This window comes from Bufo gargarizans, chromosome 4, assembly GCF_014858855.1.
Source record: "Bufo gargarizans isolate SCDJY-AF-19 chromosome 4, ASM1485885v1, whole genome shotgun sequence".
In the NCBI taxonomy this organism is placed as follows: domain Eukaryota; kingdom Metazoa; phylum Chordata; class Amphibia; order Anura; family Bufonidae; genus Bufo; species Bufo gargarizans.
The window spans coordinates 458,094,181-458,117,555 of NC_058083.1; the positions used below are offsets into that span (position 1 = coordinate 458,094,181).

Below are 23,375 nucleotides of genomic sequence, written 5' to 3' on the forward strand. Positions count from 1 at the left end.
CCTTGGGCCTTTTGGAGTGCTCTTGATGGTGGATGGTTGGCAGGGCAGGTGCAGGGCCAGCAGAAGGTCAGGGACCAGGCGGCCCATTAGTTACAGTAAATAAAGTACTTCTTTACTGGATAGATAATGGAAGCAAGTAGTATGTACATCTGCAAAAGGCTTAGTTGTGAGGTATGGTACAGAGTAGGCTTCCCCCACTTGCACTTGTATAGGCTTTAGCCAGCCTTTCTGAATGTGTGGTGGGCGCCGAAGCAATATACTCTTTCCACAAGCAGAAGTCTTATTGCCATAATGTTTTGAATTCAGCATGGCCTTGTAATGTGGTTCTCAACCATCTATGGTTTCGCTCAGGAGTAGTCTTTTCAGTCTCAGGAATGAAGATTTCCTGGACCAGGCTTCTCGTCAGGCCTACTTTTCAGGAGCTCACACATGCACGTGTTGCCTCGAGCTTTGACGACTCAACACTCACTAACCAGGGGGTGGTGGGAACAGCCTTTGACCCTGGAAACTGGGCTAAGACTGCCAGTGTTAACTACTGGTTGCCCATACATAACCATTAGGGATACACATTGCATAAGGAAATAAGTCCTTCAACAACAAATCATAACATTTCATTCTGTAGGATAAGGTAACTCTAGTATTAAATTAACCCTTATTCTCAGTAGATGCCATGATTGTCGGCCTGTATATAGAGATTGTAGATGCTCATTTTTGGTTGTACAGTATATTTTCTTACCTCTCAGGTTTAGTTTTTCTGCAGGTTCTCCATGAGCTGCCTCTTTATTCTTAAAATAAGATATTGACGTATCTTTAAAAACAAACCAATATTGCTTGTAAGCTTTAAGTGTTAGCTTTTTAGGTCTGAAAGACAAACAGAAGCGCGTTATCAACTACTTGTGGGAACACTGATAGTCCCTCTTATCAGACTATTACATTGCTGGACCTCACCTATATTGATTGAACTTTAAAATCTGTGTGGTAGATCTTTTAACCCCTTCATAAAATCCCCTATTTTATGATCAAAAATCATTATAGTCCTATTTATTGAGCCGGTGAACCAGTGGCTTAACTAGAACTCACTGGGCCCCACAGCAAATTTTTTTATGGACTCCCGCTTCCCCTAGCAACTTCTTCATAACCCCTTCATCCCATGCAACCCCCACTCCTGCGGCTAGTTAAGATCGCTCTCTCGGACCAGGCCCAGTAGCCACTCCGTCCGTTTCCTACACCTATATACTGTATGTCATGTATATAATGTCATTGTATAATACTGTTGAGGGGGCCCTGACAAAATCTTTCAGTCCTCCCGGGTGGGCCCCTTCTGAGTTTGGTCCTTATAGCAGCCGCTTCCCCTGATTCCACTATAGCTATGCCCCTGCAGTGAACTCTTCTATAAATGCATTGGTGGCAGATTTTGCTGACGATTTCACCCTATCTGCAGTGCAGGCAGTGTGCTGATGAGTTTTCATAAAATCTACGCCATTTTGCTAATACTGTAAAACTCTGCACATCTGCTGCATGCAGCGTGCCCGTCTAGAGCCCGCATAACCTTACAGAAACTTCCATAAACCAACAGCCACTGCAACTAGAATCTACACAGACACCAGAGTCTTTCACTGACAGCACAGCTTTTCTGCCTTTCTGCTAGTCAGGAATACTGCATATCGTAACGACCTGTGAGTGTTACAACTTCAAAGATGAGAACTAAGCATGACTTCACCAATTAGATAAGTGAGAAAATGATGCCGCCCCCAAACACAAAATTCTGTCCCCTGCTTGATGCCCCCTCCAGCTGTCCTACATTTAGACAGTCTGTATGTAAAGTAATTCTATCTGCCATCTGCTGGTAGAAAGTGAACATTACATGCCAGGCTGCACAACATCAGTGCAGAAGGGACTTAGTAAGAAAACACAAATGTTTACTTAAGTTAATGATTAAACTGGAGGTGAAGCTATGAAGTATGCAGAGAATTGCCAGATGCACTGAAGTGACTGGTGTAATGAGTGTTCTTAAAAGAGGGTTGCAAGAATATATGTGAAAATAAAAGAGCAGACAAGAGGATGATGTGAAAACATACCTGAAAAGTTTAAGATTATCTGAAAGTTTTGGAATGTCTGTGATATCCTCCTGCGAAAGCACAATTAAATGACGTTATACATTTTGCAAAGAAGATAATAATTCTTATCTATGGACTATTGTAGCATATTTAGATAATTTGCAAAGAAATGTCTGATGATTTTCTAGGACCCACTGTTGGAGAATGAATGGAGACATATCGGGCCTCATAACAAAAATTAGTATGGGTCCCCCTTCCCCACCCAGTTTCCCAGTATGTATGTGTCAAACACTACCAGGAAATGAGGAATGCAAAGCATAGAAATTCTAAGATTTCTGACAAATGTATGACTTTTTTTAAGTTTAAGAAATATTTAATTGTACAAAAAAAATAAAAAATGCAATAAAAAAGTCGCCTTCTACCTCACTCAGTTTATCATCTGACTTCTATGTCAGAAAAAGTGGAGCAGGTGCTTCATAAATATGCCGCGTATTTCCAACAGTATATTTCTCAATTTATTTACACCAGACAATTGGGATAAATAGTCTGATAAATCTTCTGCTTCCCTTTATATAGTATATTTTTAAACTGGCCCGCCCACAGCCACCACTAGGGGGAGCTCCGTTCATAAGAATTATTCCGTTACCATTTTAATCAAGGAAGCTGTAAATACTTTCTTTGCTTTGCACTCCCCCTAGTTCAGTGCTGTGCTCCCTCCCGGGGCCCCATAGCAGTCTTGCCATCTCCCTCCATAGTAAGTACACCACTACTCCATTCAGATCCTTGAGAATTTTTAAGTAGCTGAACAAATTGCCCTTGTGGGACGTTTATGACCCATGCTGTGGATTTACCTTAATTGTCTATAGTAGGAATACCCCTTTACATTATATGTAACTGTTATAATATCAATAAGGGCTCATTCAGACGCCTGTATGTTGCTTTCCACATCTGATCCGCAATTTTTTCGGATTAGATGCGGACCCATTCACTTCTATGGTGCCCCAAACGATGCGGACAGCTTTTCTTCCGTTCCATGGCCCAGCAAAACAAATAAACCAAAATCGGGACAGGTCCCTATTGAAGTCAATGTCCGCAAAAATGTATAATGCAATCCATTTTTTTTTCAGCCATGGTGAATTGACTGCAAAAAAAACTGATCTGCATTTTCACGGACTGCAAAAATCATATGGCCGTCTGGATGAGCCCTTAATGTTTGTAGAGTCTGACTTTGGACATACACTGTATAAAATATTAGGAAATTGTATTATGTCCAATATCTGCCTGTACTTATATCTGTTAAATTACAACTGTTTCAAGGAGGAATGATCTTCAGAACATCAGCAGTGGGGTAAGTAAAAGATTTTTCAAAACTGGAGCAAAGAAATATTGGAGCAGTTGCCCATAGTAATTAATCAGATTTCAGATACTGATTGCCATGGACACCTTTTCCCTTGCCCCAGTTTTGATTAATATTCCCATCATCCTCCTGTTTATCGAATTCTATCGTTCTTGACACCTGTGATTGGCTACGGCGATGTCAAACCAAATGTTGACATGGCTGGAGCCCAGCAGAGCATTGCAGGCCAGGAGAAGGAGAAGGGAGCAGCCAGTGTCGGGAAGCAGGTAAGTCATCTTCCCTAGGCAGGTGCGGCAGAATGGGGTTTTTATCAACCCCCCATTCACCCAGGGTCCATTCACACGTTTGTAAGTGTTTTGCGGATCTGAAAAACACTGACACCGGCCATGTGCACATGACCGTCACTATAATAAATAAATGCCTATTCTTGTCCGCTAATGCGGACAAGAATAGGACATTTTCAATTTTTGGGCGGAGCTGCGGACCAGAAGTTCGGGGCCACGGAACAGAAGTGCGGATGCGGACAGCACACTGTGTGATGTCTGCAACTTTTCCAGCCCCATTGAAAATGAATGGGTCTGCACCCGTTCCGCATAATTGCGGAACGGATCCAAACCATTCATACGGACGTCTGAATGGAGCCTTATTTTGTATCCACTCCTGGTTTTGGCTCCAAAAACTGCATCAAAAAATGTGAACGTGTGGCCAAACGCTAAGTGGAAATGGTGTGTTCATCTAATAGCAATAAAGACCCTTCAGCCTTAGTGTCATAGATGGCAATCAACACCTACCAAAATTTTGTTGGATCTTCCTCCTTCCAGGGCTACTTCTAAATTAGAAAGTGCAGCTTCAACTTCATCTGTTTCTCCATCTGTTGTCAGCTCATTTGACTCCACTGATAACGATAATTTGCTTATGTGATACTATATAATATAAAGAAGACGTTGTACATTAGGATTGATGTGCTCACGGACATTATAAATAATCACTGACCGAGAGAACCATTCTAACAACCATGAAGTTTATTGAGTAGTTACTAAACATAGGCCCCATGATCTCTGTCACTGGCAATTAGTGAGAGGAAGCTACTTGAGATGCATGATGTGCTCACCAAGGATGAACAAACAATTGCCCATTATATAAAGCCCCCTGCAAATGCAAAAACGTATTAACGCCTCTTACAACGAGCGTGTTTGGTCCGGGAAAGGCAGGAACTGATAGCATAATGAATCGTTAGGATGGAGCAGTTTGGGTCTGGTGAAACGTGGCGGCAGAGGGCACAAACCTACAATATTTTAACTGTTGAGAGTTTTCCTATATAGTCTAGTTAGTGCAGCTAACTCTGTCCACAGGGATCCTATCACCTAAACCGAATTGAACCGAGCAGTAGGGTGCTGCAACAAGTTCACATTTTTTTATTCAGTTTTTGAAACCAAAATCATTAGTGGATAAAAAAAAAGGACAAGTAATACCTGTCCTTAATACTACTTTGGTGATCTTCTCCTGATTTTGGCCTCAAAAACTGTATCTAAAAACCTGAACATGTGGCAGCAGCACCCGTACTCTGTAGTGTTGTTAGGCCTGTTTCATACTGCTGTTATGAGTTCCGGAAGGATGTTCCTTCAGAGAACAGCATGCCATAGCTATCTGGACCTGACATTGTCGGATGTTACCAGAATGGAGGTCAACCTCGTTGACTATGATGAGGTCCAGCAGAGTTCTGGCTACTAAGCGTCTAATAGGCCAGGATTCGGCTGAACAAAACCCACTATTCTGGCATATTTTCCAGGTAACGGCATATTTGCCGGATCTCAGTTGAACCTCATTATAGTCAATGGGTCTTGCAGCCATTCTGGTAACATCCGCAACTGCCGGATCCAGAGTTCTCTGCCGGAACTCATAATGGCAGTGTGAAACAGTCCTATTAGACTGAGCAATTTTTAGGCCAAATATTGGCATCAAGTGTTCATAGGAACGCTTGTTCTCGATAAACAGACCTCACATTCGTGCCGCCAATCAGCCAAAAAATGATCAAGTGGGCTTTTGTCGCCTGATTTGCATCTTTCATCAGAATAATCAGTAGAACTGAATGAGGGAGGGACGACTGGAGGGCCCTTAAGGGCCCTATACACAGGCTGAGAAATGAACAGATCAACTCTAACAAGCGTTTATAGTAACACTTATTAACAATGATCTGGCAGTGTAAATGCCTTGCCGAGTAAACCTGATCTGCTTCCAGGAAACAATGAGTCTGTATGGGGAAGAGCGATGGAGGAGCTGGTGGAAGTCGCTATACGTAAATGCACCGGTCTCCTCCGCTAGCAATCAGCAGATTGTCGGAAAGGAACACTTTCTTTCCGACAATCTGTTTTTATATCGTCCCGTGTAGGTGTTGACGCATAAGCACTGTACCCCGTAGTGTTGTCTCTCTCATCTTGGAGACAGTACGGTTCTGCATTTGCTGGGGGCTATAGATAATTTGTCTCTGGTCAGCATATCATGCATCTCTAGAAGCTTCGTTTCACTAATTGCCTGAGATGAACATTTATGGGGCTATTAGCCTATTTTATAGTAAACATTCAATAAGCTTTTTGGTTTCTCAAGTAGTAATATTTTCTATGATTTCTACCAACCACTTTTTCCCAGTAAGACTACATGACATAGCAATATATAAAAGTGTGGCTCCTGTCAGCTATAGTGAATAGGAGTTACCAGACAGAAAAGCATCAATAGACTAATGTAGCCTGCGGGGAGAGAAGAAGTACAGCCCTTCCCTGAGACCAGGGAGTGTCGGGAGCTTGTATAGAGTAGCTATCCTGCTTTATGTAGGCCTTCTGGGTCTGAACCTTGGCAGACAGATGGCTGTGTGGGTGCACAATCCACTACACACCCAAGAGGTGAAACTTACCTGTAGTGCTGCAAACATTAACATTTCTTCCTCAGTGCAATCAATTTCTCCTAAGAGGATAGCCCATCGTGCTTGTTCAAACAGCTGATTTATACGGACAGCATCATACTAAATGACGGGAAAGACTATATCAGATTCACACAAAGTTCAACTTCAACAGAGAAGACATGTTTTTAAGAAAATACGTAGTTTAAAATACATTTTGGTCAATGTTTTCAATTTTGTAAATTCCATATATATGGTGGTCCCTCAAGTTTCGGTGGTCTTAGGTTATAGTATTTCCCTGCAAAAGGAAGCTTACTCATCTGCTTCCTGGCGCTGGCTCCCCATTCCTTCTTCTCTGTAATGCTGCTCTGGGCTCCAGCAATGTCATCCGGTTTGACATCGCGGCAACCGAATCACGGGCAAGGTCGCAAGGGGAGCTTGACACCGCTGCGGCCTGTGATTGGCTGCGGCAACGTCAAACTGGATGTTGACATCGCTGGAGCCCAGAGGAGCATCACAGGCCGGGAGAAGACGCAGGTAAAAAGTAAGATTCCCTTTGCAGGTCCCACAGAAATAGAATGGGATGGGGGGGGGGGGGGGGTTGCTAGAAACCCTCCCATTCTTGCACAACCCATTTAATTATTGCTATTTATACTACTGTGCAAAAAAAAACTGGTGTATATGCCTTGCACTTGGTGTAGCTGAAAATGGGCTACTGTGAGCCAAAGATTTTGCACAAAGTAAGCCAAAGCAATAGGTAGTGTAACTTTACAAAAAAGTGTCTACAGATGCATCAACTTTATCATTCGGCATGAGACACTGATGTGTTTGGTGCATTTTCAGACTGCATAGGTCTAAGATTATGTGAAATTGTAGACAGCATTAGTAAATGTCTCCCTGTGTGTACTGTACAGGATCCTGAAGAAGCTCATGTCCTCTGCATACAAAGTGATTCTCTACTGGTCATCCTGGAACAGTCAGAATTATATAGAAGCAGGAAAGGCAGTTTTATTCTATCCATGAGTTCAAGTATGTGTGTGCTGAGTGACTAGAGCTTTTTAGTGATCTCCTTTATAAAAGTCAGGACAAGTAAAAGAGGATGTCAAGATGCACACGAGGAAATGAATCTATACCACATTTAAAATTTGGAATTTTAAAATGTTCTTGAACACTAGGACTATATGTACCAACAAGGCAAACTAGGCACTCTCCTAAGGCCACAGAGAGTAAGGGGCTGCATGGAAATGCAAGTGTTAATGTTACCTACTTATTTTTTCACTGAAGAGATATTTTAGGTAGATGATTAGGAAATGTGGGTTTCGTACATACTGTATATAAACCACTGCATATTTAGATTACTGCAGGAACTAAAATCTTGTTTAACTACTTCAGGACCGGGCTATTTCCCAATTTTTTGTTTTTGTTTTTTTTAATCCCAGCCTTCCCAGAGCCATAAATTGTTTTCATTCACATAGCCATATGTTGTAGTTTGTAATGGCACCATTTTCTGTTGCATACAATGTAGCAGGAAGCTGGAAAAAAATTCTAATGGGGTGAAATAAAAAAACAACTTCACCACAGTTTTATGGGTTCTGTTTTTACAGTGTTTCCCATGTGGTAAAACTGACCTGTTACCTTCATTCTCCAGGTCAGTACAATTACAGTGATACCACATTTATATAGTTTGTCTATATAGTTTTAATACTGAAAAAATAACTTTGGAAAAAACAATTTTTTCTTTGCATTGCCATACTGAGCCCCTATAACTTTTTTATTTTTATGTCTACGGAGCAGTGTGGGGGCTCATTATTTGCGGGACGATCTGTAGTTTCTATTGATTGATTGATATTGGATTGTGTATGACCTTATGATCACTTTTTGTTCTATTTTCGGGGGGGAGATGAAGTGACAAAAAATGACGAATCAGAGATTTTTATGTTTTTTTCATTATGCCATTCGCCGTATGGGATAAATATTTTTTATATTTTAATATTATGGGCGTTTTCACATGTAGTGATGCTTATGATGTTTAATTGCTTATTATTATACTAATTTTGGGGAAAGGGGGATGATTTGAATTTTTATATATTTCAAATTTTTTTTATATTTTAAAAAATCTTATTTTCTTTTTTCTTTCTTTTACACTTTTTAAAAGTTCCACTAGGGAACTTGAGCATGGAATTGTTAGATTGCTTCTCTCAATGAGTATTTCACCAAGTTCTTATGAAGGGTCTCCATAGGAACATAGCTATGGCAGCCTTGGTTCCTCCAGCGGGACCGAGGCTGCCGCAGGGAATGAACGGCTCCCCCGATCACCACTAGGGGGAGTCTTTCCAGCCCCAGAAGCGCTACGCTTCTGGGTTTTCGACTTTCAGATGCCATGACTCTTTTTCAGGCTTGGGCTGCCATGATTATGATACTGGTTCTTGGCAACAACTCAGGAATGATGTGTGTTGCTATCTTAAGCTGCCTTCAGTGGGGGCATCATAAAGTTGGTGACAAGTTCCCTTTAAAATCTTGTTAACTAGAAAGTTGGCTTTGCTAATAGTAATGTTTTTTTTAGTAAGCATGAGGTTATATATTATGAAAAAGTTTCCAGGGTACTCTTACTGTACATATAGCCATGGTGGACACCAGAGACTTGTTCAGTATAGTGTATAGAGTATATAGGGTATACACAGACTTGTAAATACTATCGTGTACTTTATACAGTCTAATGAACAATTGAATATGTCATTAGGCAGCATACAATGCCAGTGGTAAATGATAGTACTCTACAAAAATGTAATCAAGAGTTAGGTAGATCTTGAATATATGGTAGTTACATATTTTTTTTGCAGATTATAACCATTTTCCTACCTTTGGATTCAGATCGAAAAAGCAGTAATACTTAAATCTCAGCAAAAGTAGGTCATCTTCTTGGATGCCTTGCTCCATAAGCGACCTGGATGAATCCAACCACCTGTAAAAGAAAACATTGTTAGATCAGATAATTTTCTTATTTTGTTGTCTATGGCCAAGTCGATGCAGCAAACAATTGGTTGCCCCTTCCGAGACTTTTCTATATTTGAAAAATTATCAATATAACCAGTGATGGCTGATTATGATGACATGGTGTCAGATGAAATGTCATTCTTGTGAGATGACAACAGGAAGCAGTTGGGGACCTTGTTGCAAGAAATCGGCACTAAAAAATTGGTACGTTTGAATATTTTTTTACTATTGGTAGTACTATTTCCATAACAGATTTTAGGGGGTTGAAAATCCCTTTAATTTACAGCAATGATAAAAACTAGATAATAAAATAACATGAGAGTATTTATGTCATTCCTCACTCTTACTTTATTTAGGACTACTGGATAAATTTTGAGCCCATCAAAGAATATAAGGACCATATTGTGCCGGTATAGTAGACCTTTGGTCTCTCCGTAATGGTTTCATTCCCGCCTTCTTCACGCTTGTTATCTCTTTATTTCTTATCTTCATGATTCTTTCATCTTAATCTCTCTTTTCCGCTTTCTCTTTCTAGATGTGTTTACATTCGATTAGGCCTTTTAAAAAAAATTTTTTTTTTGTCCCTTTGCTTTTGAAACTGAAAATAGTTTTCGCACAATTAGCCTTTTGTTCTACCAATTTCTTGGGTACATTGCAAAGGCTGCTAACCCCAAATGGCCCTTTACAGGTTGTTTGTTCTGCTTTGTGTAGGAGCAAGTGTTGAAGGTTATCTTTCCCTTTCATTGTAAGTGCAGTGGAGGCATCAATGACTGGTGACTTACCCAGAGTTAAGTCTTGCTTTGTCAATCAGTGTCCGGGGCTGATACATTTGAGTGAGGACTTCTGGAGAGATTGGCTGGCTAAGAGCTAAGATATTGCAATTTTGATCTGCCAGTGGACTATCAGTGAACCACGTGATTGTTGAAGAGGCCGGTGTGCCATTGACAGGATCGTACATGGGTGTCATAGTCTTGCTGTACAGGCCAGGGCTACCTGCAGTCAACAGAAAAGATATGAAATCAATTACAAGTATATACCTTGAAATGCAGACTATAAACCAAAGACATGTACTAGAAAAATACTCTTTAGAAGACAATTATTAAGACCATTTTTTTACACACAGATCTTAATCTATCAGTCAATGTTGTCAGAGGCACCAGTTATTAGGAGGTGCATACCTCTTAATAATTAGGGTAAATCTGTGCAGATCTGTGCACCAGAACTGAAATCACCAGCAAGGAAGCAGGAGTAGATTCAAGATATAATCTATACCAGTTTTCTGGGTAGGTTATAATAAAATTGCTAGGCCAACTATACACTGCCCCGCACTCCACCCCGATCCACCCAGTTTTTGGAAAAGTGGCTGGTGGAGAGCAAAATCAAATCAGAATTTTTCATAAGGGGGATGTGCGTCTTCTTAATGCAAGGGGTTAATGTCTCTGTGTATCTTTACACTTAGAAAATGCTTCTGATTTTTTTACTAATTAGTAGCTTTATTAACTGGAAAACCCAAGACTTGCAGTTTTTCATGTTTTTTAAAGTGAAAACCAGTTGTGGATCCTAAAAGAAAGAGAAGTATAAAGGGAAGACAGTTTTTTTTGTATCAACCCCTAATTTTGACTAAAACGCGTTGTAAGAGCAAGGCTTTTAACGCACAAGGACGCGACACGGGCTCTCTTAAAGGCTCATGAGGCCTCTACTGTACCTCTTTAAGCCTCTGATTTTACGGGTTTTTTCTGTTCGAATTCATATGGGTAAATCATGGCATGCCCCATTAGATGCCATAGCTACAGAGCAGGAGCGTAGCTATAGTGGAAGCAGGGGAAGCGGCTGCTATGGGGGTCAAAGTCAGAAGGGGCCCATCTGGGAGGAGGACTAAAAAATGTTACTGTCAGGGCCCCTTCAACAGTTTATACAATGACATTATACACAGTGACAGTATATACAGCAACATGATATACAGTGTATACGTGTAGGAAACAGGTGGAGCAGCTGCTGGGCCTGGTCTGAGAGAGCGATCTTGACTACTCGCAGGGGTGACGGTCGCATTGGGGGAGGGCGTTGAGGGGGTCAGGGGGTTATTTGGGGCATTCAAAAATTTGCTGTGGAACCCCGTCAGTTCTAGTTTTGCCACTGCTACAGAGGTATACAGGGAGCCATCCATACAACCTCCATGCCCTACCATACGGGATCTTCAATGTGTATAGGCCCTAAGGCCCTATCTGTTGGTTTTGGGTTAGATACAGTGATATCATGTGCCAGTAGTGCTGTGTGTACATTACATACTTTTTTTGCTATCCTGTCATAAAGTTGGGTTGCATGGTTTAAAATGTCACAATTTAAAGAACCAATCCACCCTCACCTATAATTATGCTAGTTACAAATTGATATGAAGTTATTAGTAGTGATAAGCAAACTTGTGCTATAAGTTTGGCGTACAAGGTTCGGGTTATCTAAGAATTTAGTTATGCATTACGCTACCACGGACCATAAGTTATGGTCCATGGTAACGGAATCCATAACGTAATTCATAGATAACCTGACCCCGAACCTTGTACGCCGATCATGAAACACAACTTCGCTCCCCCCTAGTTATTAGGTCTTGTTTCTGGTGAATCTACATTCTTTATATGTTTTTGTCTCTGGATTGGTTATCATGATTTCTCTGCTTTCGTGGTTTAGTTGGTACTATGCTGTGCTGCCTATTTATACCTACATGATTTGCTAGGCAGAGAATGTACTTCTCCCCGTAAAAAGGAGACCTCCACATTACACTGAAATCTAATCATAGTACCGGGTCATGATTACACCAGGGCACCTTCCACAGACCATGTGCCTTTTATCATATTGATGCCTTTTTATATGGCAGAAAGGCCTCATGAACCCTTTAGGCTCCAGGACTAGGGTGCAAATGCTACCTCCACCCCCCGGGATGCACTCTCTAGGCAATGTTGGTGTGTATATAACCTATATATAATAATTAGAGACAAGTGAAGTTATCAAAAATTAGATTCGGCTGCTTTGCTGATGTTGACAAAGAAATTTGATTTGTTATGAATTACTTTGTCACAAATCGTATTCCATTGTATGTAGCGGGCGCAATGATGGGGACTGATGATCACGCCACCCCCCCTCCGTCATTGAACCCCTCAGATGTCGCGTTCAACACTGTTTGCAGCATCTGACAGTCACATTGAGGCCTTTCAGGGATTAATCAGGGGTTTAAAAGCCCAAAAATACATACTTCATCCATTTGCTTGCGGAGAGGTCGTCGCAGCCATCTTGATGGAAGAAAATGCGCCAAATCCCACACGCTGACGTGATGATGTCACCACGCCCGGCCAGTGTGATGACATGGTGACGTGACATGTCAGCGCACGCGAGATATCTGGCAACCCCTGCCGATCAGCTGCATAAAAGGAAGGCGCGTGCAGTGTGCATGGGCCGCCTCCCTTCTCTCTTCCTGCTTGCTGCTGCTATGTCTATGGCAAAGCAGCAGCTAGTAGAAAGAGAGACGGGAGATAGCACATGCACACTGTGTGCGCCTTCCCTTCATACAGCTGACCGGCAGGGGTGCCGGGTTTCAGACCCCCGCCGATCTGATATTGATGACCCCCCTTTAATACAATACAGAAGAAGGAATATATATTCTGTTACAGGACATCGAGAGAACCACATTAATTTACAGGGACAATTTATTCTGGTCATGAACAGTCGATTGTCTTTACCTAATGATCCGGAATTACTTTTAGGGCTGTCCAAGTTTATAACTTCTTCCAGAACTGTTTCCTTGACTTCTTTTTTCTTTTTCTTCCTCACAAAATCTTCCCGAGGTTTTAACAAAGAAAGTTCTTCAGGTCTTCTAATATCTAAAAACCATAAAATAAGTTTATGAGAGCACTTGTACAGCTGGTCATAGACACAACGATCTGGCTACCATCAGACAGACATTACAATATTGATAGCTGTGTTTTTGAAGCACGGACACGCCATCCTGAAGGCAACCGCTTACCATGATCTCTCGGTGGGCTTATAAATAAGGTTGCTTGATGTCCGCCTCTAAGAATCAGAGTTCTTGTGTATTATATGGAAGACCATTTAGTGACCTCCCATGGCAGACCTCCCATGTGTCCCCCTTTTGGAAGGACAGTCCCTATTTTTGACCCAAGTCCCTCTGTCCCTTTTTGCTCCGTAAATGTCCCTCTTTTTGATCTGAGGGATAGATTTGCATTTTTCCATTTACAATATTGACCCAGAAAGTGTTTATCTGGTTCCTCTCTGTATATTAGACCCCACCTTGTTTATTATTTCATTATTTGATGCAATTTAGATTTTCGAAATGTCTTTATTCGGATAATTTTTGCTCTTTTATGCCCTAAGAAAACTATTAAAGTGCAGGAAAAATTGACTCTCACACAATGAAACATAAGCATTCCTCTTTGACAGTCCAAAAAGTTGGGAGGTATGCCATGGTGATAACAATTGCTGAAGGTTTCCATTTAAAAAGGGTTGTTGTGATAGATATGTAGACATTAGTCTGACTTGATGGTACTGCTACTGGTACACTGAGCAAGATGTAGTGAGAGAATGCAATTATAATGACAGTTTACTCCCAGAATTGCTTAAAGGGGTTGTCTTACTTCACCAAATAGCTTTTATCATGTAGACAAAGTCCATATTGCCTCCTTTGCTGGCTAGATTAATTTTTCTATCATATTATAAACTGCCCGTTTGCAGGGTTACGACCACCAGTCCAGCAGTGGTGGTCGTGCTTGCACACTATAGGAAATAGCTCAGCCCTCTCTGGTGGCTGGGACCGCGGGAGTGCACATTATCCAGCACTTTTTCCTATGGTGCACAAGCACAGCCACCACTGCTGGATTACAGGGTGGTCGTAACCCCTGGAAACGACCATTATATAATGTGATGGAAAGAATTGAACAAGCCAGCAAAGGAGACAATTTGGACAATCACAATACATTAGTAAGTGTCTTGTATTAACTTTCTCTGCACGATAAATGCCATTTGCTGAAATGAGACAACCCCTTTAATTCACAAATGTAACTGTAGTCTAGGTTCATAGCTGTGGTGAAGGTGTCGTCCCAAAAAATAATTACAGCCGTATTTTATCCAACCCTTATTATAGCCTATGGGATCCAGTAGGTGCTGTCCGTGTCTGGCATATGCCAGATCCAACCATTCTGCTTTTCTCTCACTATGCTGCAACAGGAAACTGGAACTTTGCTGCCAGGGGCGGATTGGCCGATGGTGGACCGACGTCTTGGTGTGTGTGTGTGTTGGGGCCCAACAGCCGGGGGCATAACAAGCTGATTCGCTCCTATGCAACTGGCCGTAGGTGCCCTTATTGAATTCAACTGTATTGCCGTCCTCAGGATTGCAGTATTTTGTGCTTCACTGTGGTATTTGGTTCTGCTGGGGCGGCATATTGTTCTGCACTATAGTATTGCTGCCTCTGCCTACATATGTTGTCCCTGCCTATTTGTGTTGCCGCTCCTTGTGTCAATTTGGACCAACCTACAAAATGGGGCCACTTTTAGGTTTTATTCTAGGACCACTTTAAGTTCCCATTCCACCCCTGTTTACTGCAGATGTGAACCTAGCTGGCAGGGGCAGACTGGGAACTTAAAGTGGCCCTGGAAAAAATACCAAAAATGGCTGTGTTTTGTAATCTGATCCAAATTGATGGAAGGCTGGGCCAGAAGTAGCATTCTGTGCCACTTTATACCACCCCAACAGAGCCAAATACCACAGTCCATCACAAAATACCGCCACCAGCACAACATACATCTCCAAAAACTTTGACTGGTCGGCCGTGAGGAGGACCTAGGTGGCCCCCAGGGCATCGGCCCACCGGGAAATTTCCATGTAAGGTCTATGGCCAATCTGCCCCTGCTAGCTGGCCATACACTCATGCAACTTACAGCTGTTCTTCACAGTCCACCCATACACATGCATACTCAGCTCAGCATGCATGTGTTTTCAAAGGGAAGAGAGAAGTAACTTGCTGCCAGAGCCCTCCAGTGGTGAGTTTTCATTCCTTGAGATCAAAAGCATTGGGAATGTTTAAATCCAACTGCCCAATCCCTCTCTCCCTTGACATCTGCCTTTAGGGAGTGAGCCTGAAGTACTGTAATAATTCATAGTTTTATCTCAACCCAAGTTTCTTCACTTTTTCTGTGCACTTGGAGATGCTCTCCCTTTGCAGTTTTTGAAACCCTTTATTTTATCTGCAGATTTTGCAGCACAGTCGCCTCTCTAATCTCTTTACAATCGGTAAGCTAGAAGTTGAATCTTTATCTTCTGCAGAATATACGCCCGTCTCATTTGCTGCATTGTGTGGAGCAGAACAAGCAAAGACGTGCTCTGTAACGCTGGAGTTATATCTACTTTACTCAATGACATTCCTGATCCCCCAGGGTATCTGTATTATCTGCCAGACACTGCTATGCTATGGGTACATACATACACTCTAAGCTCGGGCTGGCAAAGCAATAGACATTATTATAGAAAACAATGAGCCATTTTATGACTTTGTCGGCATGTTACAGTTGTTGCTCACGCAATCGCAGCTCTGGAGAATGTGCTCCCATAGGAAAGAAGATCAGATAGGAACATGCAGGAATGCATGTATAGATAGCAAAAGATAAAGGTCACCGTCCTGGCTGGTTCATGCCACCTCAACCAATAATTGTGGGAAAAAGAGGACTTTCCCATATGAAGAGCAACCTTCAGCAATGTTCTTGTTGCTGTGACCACTGATTGCTTATACAGCACTGGGGTAAAATGTCAGCATTTGTGACACTGCTCCAGCATGAGCATATATTTTCCAAAAAGGGAGGTGGTGAACCTATAACATACTGTATATGATATGGGATACTGAGTAATCTTTGTTCATTTATACATGCATTCCAAAAGGAGAGGGCTGTGATGAGGGATCAGGTGTGCAACATATTCTCCATATCGAGGGCAGCATGGTGGCTCAGTGGTTAGTACTGGTGCCTTGCAGGGTTGGAATCCCAACAATGACAACATCTGCATGAAGTTTGTATGTTCTCCCCGTGTTTGCGTGGGTTTCCTCCGGGTTCTCCGGTTTCCTTCCACACTCCAAAGACATACTGATAGGGACATTAGATTGTGAGCCCCATTGGGGACAGTTGGATGCTAATGTCTGTAAAGCGCTGCGGAATATAGTAGTGTTATATAAGTGCATAAAATAATAATAATATTGTATGTCATCAGGTCCAACATTCTGTGCTGATTAATTTCCGTGGGCCGTTTTAACCAGTGGTGTATATAACTGTTGTCTGCCCTACCTAATTTATCTGAGGCCTGCTGAGACCGGAATAGATACCACACAGAGCAAGGATATACATGTAGAGCCCATGTTTCCTGAATCAATCTAAGGTCCATTGGCACAGAAAAAGGTATATAGATTAGGTACCCATCCAAAAGAGATCACCTTGATGTGGTGGAGGGGCACATATGATTTTAATCAAAATTATTTGCTAATGACCTCATGTTCATTTATACTGTAAATGTAGCATTTGTTCATATATTTCATATTTGAAGCGTGCTATTGCATTGTGTTTGTCTTTACTGTGTATTTTTAGCCACTTTGAGGTGGATGTCCTGACTAATGCTGTGTTTTGTATTTTATTAGTTACCTAATATATTTTTATAGTTATATCAAAAAACACAGCCTGAAAACCCATAGACATAAACTGTAACATTCTGGCTGCCTACAGCTGCCACTAGAGGGAGCTTACTGCATACCGTATACACTGAAGCTCCCTGTAGTGGTGACTGCAGGCAGCCAGAATGTTACAGTTCAAACCTATGTCTTTAGGATTTGGTGCTCTGTTTTCATGACGCAATGACTATGAAGATATATTAAGAATATTAAATAGTGCAGACTTTTGAACCTATTAATTTTTTTTCAAAAATGTTGTTTCTTAACTATAAGGATACATTTTTGTAATGAATTGGATAATGCAATAGCATCTGTGCTCCAGACAGTATGATTGGACATGCACAATAGAGAAGAATTGGCTAGAATGCAGTAGACTTGGTCATCCATGGGATCGTTCATACAAATCTGACATCTAAATTACATCATGGGAGTTCTCAGAATATAAGGTGTAGCCTCAGCTTTAGTACCTCCATCCACATTAAATAGGTGCATCCATTATGTATTATTAATGTAGTTAGGATTTGATTATTTATACTTACTCAGAGTTCTGCAGATTTCTGTAACTGCCTTGAAGACCAGAGAAGAGAAGCATACTTTAAGTCTGACAGTTTTCATATTTGCTAGTCGGAGGCGCAAAAGCTTGTGTTGAGGGGTAAAGAAGAGCTTTGCATCTGCTTGTACTCCATATTTGTCCAGCGTCCAGTGAGTCTTTAGAAGCCAGCAGTTTTTTTGTTCCCACCATAGTCCATAGTCTGACCAGTCCCTGGCCACACCTAGACACAAGAAAAGAAAGTCAACATGAGAAAAGCTGTTAAACAGAAATAGCAGATGCCAAATTATTCTAGCTATTTTATTGACAATGTTTCTTTCTATAATTGGTTACAACAATAATTCCCAAATCCAGCCTCAAGGAGCCCCAACAGGACATGTCACGAGTATTTCTGGGTCTACTGGGTTTATGGTTGGTGTGAGCTAGACTAGGAAACAGTGTTTAAGGATTATCTATGCTTACCCTTAAAAGGGGTTTTCCAGCACTTTGGTTGCAAATGTCAGATCGGTGGGGTCCGACACCCAACACACCTCACCAATCAGCTGTTTTAGGGAACCGCCGGCTCCAGGAGCTGTACAGTAGATGGAACTAGAAACACAAAGTTCTGTCCATTGTGTAGTGGCCATACATGAATGCTGCAGCTCTGCTCCTAAGTGAATGGGTGCCGAGCTGCAGTACACTGGTGCCCTAAACCACACAATGGACGGGGTTTTCCGTCCACTTTATAGTTTCCCAAAACAGCTGAATGGTGGAGGTGCTGGCCAAGTGTAGGACACCCACAGGTCTCATTTTAATTACCTCTGCTGAGGATAGGTTATCAATATGTAAGTACTAGAATACCCTTTTAAATACCAAGTCTGTTTTAATAAAGAATTGAGTTTGATATGATGGGGTTCTTCGGTCTTATACGTGAATAGAAAAACACAGTAGCCTAAAGTAAGTGAATGGAAATGTTTGTTCACTGGTGGCCTAGTAAAAACTATGAAATTATTACTAGATATGTTGACATTGACCTGTAGTAGACTTTTAATATTCCTCCTAAAATCTCTGTATTTTGTTACAATTTTAAATACCTTCTTCTTGACCCAAGGCATCTGCTTGTCCAAAATCTTAGGACCTATTAATATTAGCATTATAGTTTCCATGACAGATCCTTACAGATCCCATTGAATTGCTGCAGGAAAGAACATTGCTGCAGACTACACTATTCTGGCCTATAGAAACCTAAGGGAACTGGCCCTAACGTTTGTGTGAGAACTTTATTGTTCTTAAGCCCCTTGTACTACATGAAATCTCTTTATATATCCCAATTCACAATCTAAATTCCAAGTTAACCTCTTAGTACTCAAACAGACATGGGAAGAACATATAAACTCCATACTGAGGTAGCCAATGGTTAGAAGGCAACAGTGCTGACCACTAAGCTCCCATTTTCTGCCCAGGATATATGTACATATGTTCCATTATTCCTTTTCTGTAGTTCTCAGGAGAAGACAGTTAAGTTAGACAGTCAGTCAGGTAAAGTACTTCATTTTAATAACTATGACTCTATGGACTTTTGAATGTTCATACAGTATATACAGTACTTCCATCTACTTGTACCACGATCTTCACACTTTTTGTTCTACAGTACCTGTAGCATACAGCTGTGGAGACTACTAAAGGCTCAAAATGAACTTTAAAAATTCAAACACGAGCAAACAGCTGGATAAAGTATACATAACATATAATACCTGATATCTACATGGTTTACAAGTCATTTCCTTTCATGCCTAAGGCACTGAGAGATTAAGTAAGGTCTAAAATACAAAATGGCATTGAGAGAGGTTTTCATTGTGTGGAAGGAGTTAGCTTGAGGGCAATAATTCCTCTCAGTAAAACAATACCTGAAATACCTAAAATACATAAACTCTGAGAAAAACCTTCCTGCTCATTGTCAATCTAAAATCCAGCTTATTCACAATATATTCACCTAATATCAAGTCAGGAGATAGAACCACAGCTACAATGTGCATTAATATAAAAAAAGGGGCAGAGGTTCAATGCACTGCCCTAGTCCTGTAATTACCTTGGATAGGGCAAAGTGGCTTGTTAAAATGGTTTCCTGGGATTTTCATATTGATGGCCTATCCTCAGGGTAGGTCATCAATATGAGATCGGCTAACTCCCGGCACCCCCGCCAATCAGCTGTTTGAGGAAGCCACAGCTCTCATTGGACCTCTGATGAGCATCGCCACCTCTTTGCAGCTTACCACACATAACGCCATCTATTTGATAGCGGCTGTGCTTGGTTTGGCAGTTCAGCCCCAAAATTGCCATACTTGTCCATGGCAACTAATCAGATTCCACCTTTCAGTTTTCAAAGGAGCGCAGAAAAATGAAAGATGGAATCTGATTGGTTGCTATGGACAACTAAGCCAATTTTCCTTTCCACCAGTTTTGATAAATCTCCTTCAGTGTAGGAGACAAATCCTAAAAGGCCAACATGACTCTTTTTAGAAATGATGGACAGTAACCGGCCCTGACATCATTCACTAGTAAGTAATGTGGTATAACTACAGTACTTACCAATTTGTTCTACCAGTTTAAACATTACTCCACCGATATGAAGATCTCCGGACACTCTTATTTTGACATCCAGATTCTCGGATTCATTCTGCTGATCCACGGTCACACAAAGCTCCCATGATGCCGGTCCAGTCGCGGCTGTATGCGTCATTGTGGAAAGCTCACCGGCCTCTAAAAAATTTATTAAAAATGTGTTATAAACTGTACACATTAATCAGGAAAAATCTTAGGCCACATGCAAACATGGTGGATCTGTCGCAGTCCGACAGTGGCAAAGCAATGTTATCAACCGGAATTTTAATTTTTTGGTTAAAATCTTAGGTGATTGGAAAAGAAGACAAAGTGTACCTAAAGATCTCTACAAAATCTTAGCAGTTACTCAACATCCTTCTAAGGCTACATGCACACAACCATGCTGTGTTTTGCGGTCCGCAAATTGTGTATAGAAATGAAAAACGGACAAGAATAGGACATGTTCTATTTTTTGGGCGGGGTCATGGAAAAGAGCAACAAATACAGTCAGCACACGGAGTGCTGTTCGCATCTTTCGCAGCTCTATTGAAGTGAATGGGTTTACATCTGAGCGGCAAAAGATGCAGCTCGGATGCAGACTAGTGTCTGAACACCACCTGAACGGCTGAACACCAGTTCAGTTCGAGCATCGTGAAGCTTGGCACATGGCAGTGTCCAACCGAATACTTCGTGTGCTCGAGTCAGTGTATTTAAATCCAATTAGGCCTCTATTTCTGAAAAGTTTCTGCTGGGATTTGAACTCACACCCTTCTACATTAGAGCCAAGCACTTTAACCACTACACTATACAGGCTAAGGGTACTTTCACACTTGCGTTTTTCTTTTCCGGCATAGAGTTCCGTCACAGGGGCTCTATACCGGAAAAGAACTGATCATGCATATCCCTATGCATTCTGAATAGAGAGCAATCCGTTCAGTTTGCATCAGGATGTCTTCAGTTTAGTCGTTTTGACTGATCATGCAAAAGATAAAACCGTAGCATGCTACGGTTTTATATCCGGCGAAAAATACTGAAGACATGCCTGAATGCCGGATCCGGCATTTTTTCCCATAGGAATGTATTAGTGCCGGATCCGGCATTCAAAATACCGGAATGCCGGATCCGTCCTTCCGGCCTGCGCATGCGCAGACCGGTAAAAATGTGAAAAAATATACAAGACGTATCCGTCTGTCCGCATGACAAGCGGAGAGACGGATCCGTCCTTGCAATGCATTTGTGAGACGGATCCGTCTCACAAATGCTTTCAGTCAGCGGCAGATCGGCAGATCGGCGGATCCGGCGGGCAGTTCCGACGATGGAACTGCCCACCGGATCACACTGCCGCAAGTGTGAAAGTAGCCTAACATGTAGCTGTATAGTGTAGTGGTTAAGGTTCTTGCCTCTAATGTAGAAGATTGTGAATTCAATTCCTGGCAGAAACTTTTCAGAAATAGAGGCTAAATTTAATTTTTATATATATATATGTTTTTACCTTAATATATTTACATATATTAATATATATATTTAGAATATATAATACAGTATATTATAATATATGTAAATATATTATGGCTAAAAACATTAGTAGTAGTTTCCCACATATTATGCATTCATATATATCAGAAGTATGATTATATATATATATATATATATATATATATATATTTCTTTTGTAATCACACATTTATTTTGGGCCATACATTTTTTACAGGTGGTATGGCCGTTACATTGATGACCTGATCCTGATTTGGACGGGCGATGTGGCAGCCATACCATCCTTTTGTGGTTACATCAATTCCTGTGTGGAGACCATCTCCTTTAGGCCCCATGCACACGGCCGTTGTTCACAGCCGTGTGCGGGCCGTGGAACCGCGGCCTGGATCCCTCCTGAGAGCAGGAGCGCACGGCGTCACTGGTTGCTATGACGCCGTGCGCTCCCTGCTGCCGGCACAGCAACGGCCGTGTGCATGGGGCCTTAGTGTCCACCATGACACATTGGAGGTGGCTTTTTTGGATTTGCGCCTGAGGGGGGACCCCGCCACCAGTCAGGTATCTACCTGCACATATAGGAAACCTATGGCAGGTAATACCACATTACATGCCACATCATGTCATCCAAAACATGTAACTGCCAACATACCCAGGGGGGAAATAATCCGTGCAAGAAGAAATTGCACGGATAAAAATAGCTTTATGGAGGAGGCTGGATATATTTCCCATAGACTGGGCAAAAGAGGCTACAGTGCAAAACACATAAAAAATGCCATAGTTCAGGTCTCCACCATTGAAAGGGGATCCCTCCTGTATTCTAAACAGCAAGATTCATTGCAAAGGGAGGTTCCACCTCTTGATGTAGACACCAACAGTAAAGACAAAAACAGAAATAAAAACTGTAATATCAAGGACAAGGACAAAAGGAATAATTTGTTTGTGACCCAATATAGTACAGAGTACCAACAGATTTGTCATATTATAAAAAAACATTTTCCTGTCCTGTCTTATGATGGTCAATGGACTGACATAGTTGCAGATGGGGTTAAATGTGCAGCTAGAAGGGCGCCCACAATTGCAAACTATGTCAGTCCTAGTCTATATCAAGAGGAGAAAAAGTTGCAACCTGTGTGGCTTAGGACCAAGGGGAGTTACAAGTGCGGACACCACAGATGCATTTGCTGCACACACATGATTAAATCCAAGACCTTTTCCTCAACAGTAAATAATAGAGTTTTTCCAATGAAAGCGTATCTCAACTGCAATACAACCCACGCTGTTTATTTGATCACTTGCACAAAATGTAAATTGCAATACGTGGGTTGCACTATTAATGCTATAAAATCCAGGATACGCAAACACATCTCTGATGTGCCCCATCATGGCAGTCGCAATGTGTCTGCAGCTAGTCTGCATTTTGCTGTCTGCCATGATGGGGACACATCAGAGATGGTAGTACAAGGCATAGAAAAAGTTTTTTTGCCCAAGCGTGGAGGAGATTATAGAAGGAAACTATTGAATAGAGAATCCTTCTGGATTTTTTCGCTGAACACACGTCAACCTGAGGGGCTCAACAAACGCTTAGATCTGATCATGCAGCAATAATTCACATACCAGGGATCTGATATGTGAACTCCTCTTTTCTCTGGAAGTATCATAGTACTTAATTCTCTGATGATATGATTTCCATTACATTCCATCATATTCTGGCAAAATATTGTTACATATTCAGTTTATATCCC

The 23,375-nt window shown here is 41.5% G+C and overlaps 1 protein-coding gene across 1 annotated transcript in view; it reads right to left on the reverse strand.

The window, feature by feature from the left end:
- Positions 1-23,375, reverse strand: part of FERMT1 (FERM domain containing kindlin 1) — a 47,210-nt gene that overhangs the window by 14,179 nt on the left and 9,656 nt on the right. Inside the window, exons 2-10 of the mRNA XM_044291885.1 lie at positions 20,131-20,301; positions 17,552-17,785; positions 13,030-13,170; positions 10,084-10,294; positions 9,167-9,269; positions 6,323-6,430; positions 4,206-4,337; positions 2,079-2,128; positions 737-861 (exon numbers count right to left, since the gene is read on the reverse strand). Of these exons, the coding sequence (XP_044147820.1) occupies positions 737-861; positions 2,079-2,128; positions 4,206-4,337; positions 6,323-6,430; positions 9,167-9,269; positions 10,084-10,294; positions 13,030-13,170; positions 17,552-17,785; positions 20,131-20,281 (1,255 nt within the window). The 5' untranslated portion in view covers positions 20,282-20,301. The remainder of the gene's footprint in view (positions 1-736; positions 862-2,078; positions 2,129-4,205; positions 4,338-6,322; positions 6,431-9,166; positions 9,270-10,083; positions 10,295-13,029; positions 13,171-17,551; positions 17,786-20,130; positions 20,302-23,375) is intronic.